We start from the raw sequence: 4562 nt of genomic DNA on the forward strand, positions 1-4562 counted from the left end.
AGCCACACTGGAACATCTCAAGATCCATTTTGCACTGAATAAAGTTCTCGGTAATGAGGGATAATTAGCCCTAAATTGAGCACTACTCTTCTCCCTCCTAAAATATCTTAAAACCAAGTCCTTAAAGAATTAAACTGTTTCCAATAACTGTGTCCCAGAATAAAACTCAAGAAAATTTATGGGAATACAAGAGTATCTAGCACCCACCAAGGTAAAATTCACATTGTCTACTATCCAATCAAAATTAAAAGGCATGCAATAAGAAACAAGAAAATTTGATCCATAATGTGGAGATAAATCAGTCAATACCAAACCAAAATTCGCAAAGCTATTAGTAGGCAAGAACATTAAAAAGAGTTATTATAACTGAATTCTGTAGTTTCAGAAAGTTAGAAACATGTAAAACAGGGAAAAAATCCAAACCAAATTCCTGGAAATGGTAATTACAATATGTAAGATAGAAAATTTACTGGATGGCATTAATGACATTCTGTATTACAGAACACAATATTAGTAAACTTGAAGACATCACAGTGGAAATGATCCAAAATGAAACACAGAGTAAAGGGATTTTTTTTACAAAATAAAGAGAACATTTGTGAGTTGTGGGACAACTTAAGGTGACCTGCTATGCATTAAATGGAGTTCCTAAAGAAGAACAGGGGGAAGAAAAAATTTGATGTAATAATAATTGAAAAACTTTCAAATTTGATGAAGACTGTAAATCCACAGATCCAAGAAACTTAATGAACCCCTAGTATAAGAAACATGAAGAAGACTACTCCAAAGCACATTATAATCAAATTGTAAGAAGATATTGTAGTGATGTTCATGGAGCAAACTACTGAAATAAAATGATCTGTCAACCTAGAAATCTATATCCAGCGAAAGCAACTTTCAAAACAAAAGTGAAATCTTTTTAGACATAGATTTTTAAATTTAAATAATCACACTTGGCTTCTGGCCATGACCTAATAATAGTTACAAGGAAAATCAGGATAATCTTTACCCTTCCAAATAGAAACAACTAAAATGTGAGGAAACATATGAAACAATGGTTTCAAGGTTCTTGATGTTAGGCATTGAAAAATGATTAAAATATAGTGGTTTTATAATATAGATAAAGGTACAACGGGTGGCAACAATTGCACAAAGATCATGAAGGGAAAAATGGAAATATACTGTTGCAAGTTTCTATATTAAGTGGTATAATATCACTTGAATGGAGGCTGTATCAATGTAAAGATATATACTATAAACCCTAAAATAAACACTAATATAATCCAACAAAGGAAAGAAATGAGAGTCAAAAAAAAAAAAATACTTAGTCCATAAAAGGCAGAAAGAAGGAAAATGGAAACAAATAAAAGAAAATAGAAAAATAAATAGCAAGATGATAGGTTGAATTCTGAATTACCAATATCACATTCAGTGTAAACAATTTAAACATGCCCCTGAAGGAGTGGAGATTGTTTCAGATAGGATAGAAAGCAAGAAACAATGATATGCCTGTAAGCAATGAACTTCAAATATAAAGACCCAATCAGTTAAAAGTAAAAGAATGAAAAAACTAACAATAATCAGACGAAAGCTAGAGTTATGTGATCAGATCATACATATTTCAGAGCAAAGAGTATTATCAGAGGTAAAGAAGGTAATTTATCATGATAAAGTAGACAGAATTCAAAGTGTTTATATCCCTAATAAGAGAGCTTCAAAATTCACCAAGGAAAAATGGATAAAACTGCAAGGAGAGATTGTGGTGAGAATTCCACAATTACGGCAGGATATTTTGACACCTTGTCTCAATAGCTGACTGAGCAAGTGAACAGAAAAATCAATAAGATTATAGAAGATTTGAACCAACAATGTCAACCACTTGACATAACTAACACTTATAGATCCTTCTGCCCAGCAACAGTAGAATGCCCGTTCTTTTAAAATGCGTATGAAATATTCATCAAACATAGAACATATTCTGAGACGTAAACTAAGTTTTGATAAATTTAGAAATAATCAAGTCATATAAAGAAAGTATTTTTTTGACCATAATAGAATAAAATAAGAAGTTAGTAACAACAGAACAATTTCTGAAAATCCTCAGATATTTGGAAACTAAATAACACACTTCTAAATCATGGATCATAGAAGTAAGCAAAAGCAAAATTAGAAAGTATTTTGAATGGAACAAAAGTGCATACCCAACTTACCAAAATTAGTAGGATACATGTACAGCAGATCTTGGGAAATTTATAGCATTATACATCTCAAAATCAAAAAAGAAAAAAAATCTTAAATCAGCGACGTACATTTCTACCTCAAAGAAACTAGGAAAACAAAACCAAATTAAATCCAAAGTGAACAGAAAAAAGGTATTAATAAAGATCAAATTGAAATGAATGAACTAGATCGGTCCAAGTAAACTTGAATATATAGTGGTAGAAACAATCCAAGTGAAAGAAACATGGAGAGTAAAGAGAAAAACTTTATTGGTGAACTAAGCTTTTAGTCATGACGTGGGTACTGGATTCTTTCCATGTACATCTTAGTATGTTGTATTTAGTATGGTGTATTTGAGGGGAGCTTCTTTAAACTAGATTTACTGTGTGTTCTGATGCCTACTTTTAGAGGAATTTTTTAAGTGAACATTTGTTTTTATTGAAAACTTGACATCCATTCCTCCTTTTTATTATTTATTTGATTGTTTTTGTTTATTTTAATGGTGACATTGGTTAACAAAATCCAATAAGTTTCAGCTGTACACTTTAACAATAAGGCATATATATATTTACATTGTGTGTTCACCTCCCATAGTTAAGGGGGTCAAATATGTAGTGACAGATAGATGAATTTTTTAATAGTTTATATCCCACAAAGGATGATTATATTTTTAGGAGCTTTTCTTATTGATTGTAATTGGTTAACAATAAAATCTGGTCATCTTAATAGTAATAAGCATTATGATTTATTTGCTGATTTCATTTTATAAAAGCCATTGTCTTTGTTGTTAACGTTCTTCAGGCATTCTTTTAAAAAAAATTTTCAATTACACTTGACATACAATATTATATTAGTTTCAAGTGTACAATATACTGATTAGACATTTATATAACTTACAAAGCGATCACCCCATAAGTCTTACCCACCTGACACCATACATAGTTATTACAATATTATTACTATATTCCCTATGCTGTACTTTACATCCCTGTGACTATAACTGCCAATTTGTACTTCTTAGTCCCTTCACCTTTTTTACCCAAACCCCCAGATCCCCTTCCATTTAGCAACCCTCAGTTCTCTGTATCTATGAGTTTGTTTCTGTTTTGTTTGTTCATTTTTTTTTTTTTTTAGATTCTACATGTAAATGAAATCATATGCTATTTGTCTTTCTCTGACTTATTTCGCATAGCGTAATAGGTCCATTCTTGTCGCAAATGGCAAGATTTCATTCTTTTTTATGGCATTCTTAGAGATAAAAACCGGTTTTTAAAAACCGGTTCTTTTTTTGAATTCTGTTATCCTTCTACCCAGTCTTTATACACATATACATATTGTAATTTGTGTACATATTTTATAATGTATATAATTTTATTTCTCTCTGTATATCTGTGTGTATAGTCATTATTGTCTTAATTTGGTTTATTTGAAAGGTAGAGAATGTGACAGATGTATGACTACTTTTGCACATCTTTAAATTGTTTCAGGTACAAGATTTAATAGTAGATATTTTGTTTTTATAAGACATATCAATGATGATCTCAGAGTTTTTTTTGCAAATAATGTATTTTCTCCTTGTTATAGGTCCTTTTGTTCTGCATCACAGCTGCCATGTACATGTTCTTTTTCAGGTATGTTCTGTTATACCTATTTATTTTAATAGAAAAAAATAGTGTTTCTTTGTAATTTTTTATCAAGCATGTAACTAAAATGTTCCCCAAATAATTATCCCTTACAAGTGGCATGAGTTTTGATTTGTTCTTCTTTTTCTAAAGAGATGAGAGGTAAATGATTCCTCCTCAGTAAATAGAGAGAGGTAAAAGAGATTTGTTTTTTCACATTTTACTTATAGGTTTATTTGGAAAGCTGAATATATAAATTAATAGCCCTTGAATCCTGATAGGTGTTTTTCATGGGCCTGATTTTAGTTATTCTTCACTCTTCTTATAAAACAATTGACATTTCAAATTCAAATGAGAAAAAGTGACTGTAGAGTTTAATATAAGCCTTCTGTGAAGGTAACCTAGTACATTAATCATATTTAATAATAAATAATTGTAAAATATTAAATTAGTCCATAATGTCTGAGTTCTATTTTTCATTGACATGAAGACTCTGAAGAATGTGAGGGAGTGTTAGGATGGCTCAAGATTTCAGTGCCAATAAAAAGGATGTCTGTTATTGTTAAAAAATCACAGTAGTATAGAAATAGTATTATTATTTGGGAAGAGTCTGATCTTCATAGTATTCATTTTCAGTGATAACCAGTAATTCCCATTTATTTCCTTCTTACTGCACTCATTTGAATAGACTCTTTCTTGATATTTCTGAATATAGGCAGA

At 30.3% G+C, this 4562-nt stretch overlaps 1 protein-coding gene across 4 annotated transcripts in view; it reads left to right on the top strand.

The window, feature by feature from the left end:
* The window catches only part of TMEM135 (transmembrane protein 135), a 239027-nt gene that overhangs the window by 157978 nt on the left and 76487 nt on the right, over nucleotides 1-4562 (top strand). For all 4 annotated transcript variants that reach the window (XM_025042936.1, XM_025042935.1, XM_025042937.1 and 1 more), the window contains one exon: nucleotides 3805-3851. In XM_025042936.1, coding sequence (XP_024898704.1) covers nucleotides 3805-3851 — 47 coding nt within the window. The remainder of the gene's footprint in view (nucleotides 1-3804; nucleotides 3852-4562) is intronic.

The sequence above is a fragment of the Pteropus alecto genome, unplaced genomic scaffold (genome assembly GCF_000325575.1).
Source record: "Pteropus alecto unplaced genomic scaffold, ASM32557v1 scaffold7, whole genome shotgun sequence".
NCBI classification, from domain to species: domain Eukaryota; kingdom Metazoa; phylum Chordata; class Mammalia; order Chiroptera; family Pteropodidae; genus Pteropus; species Pteropus alecto.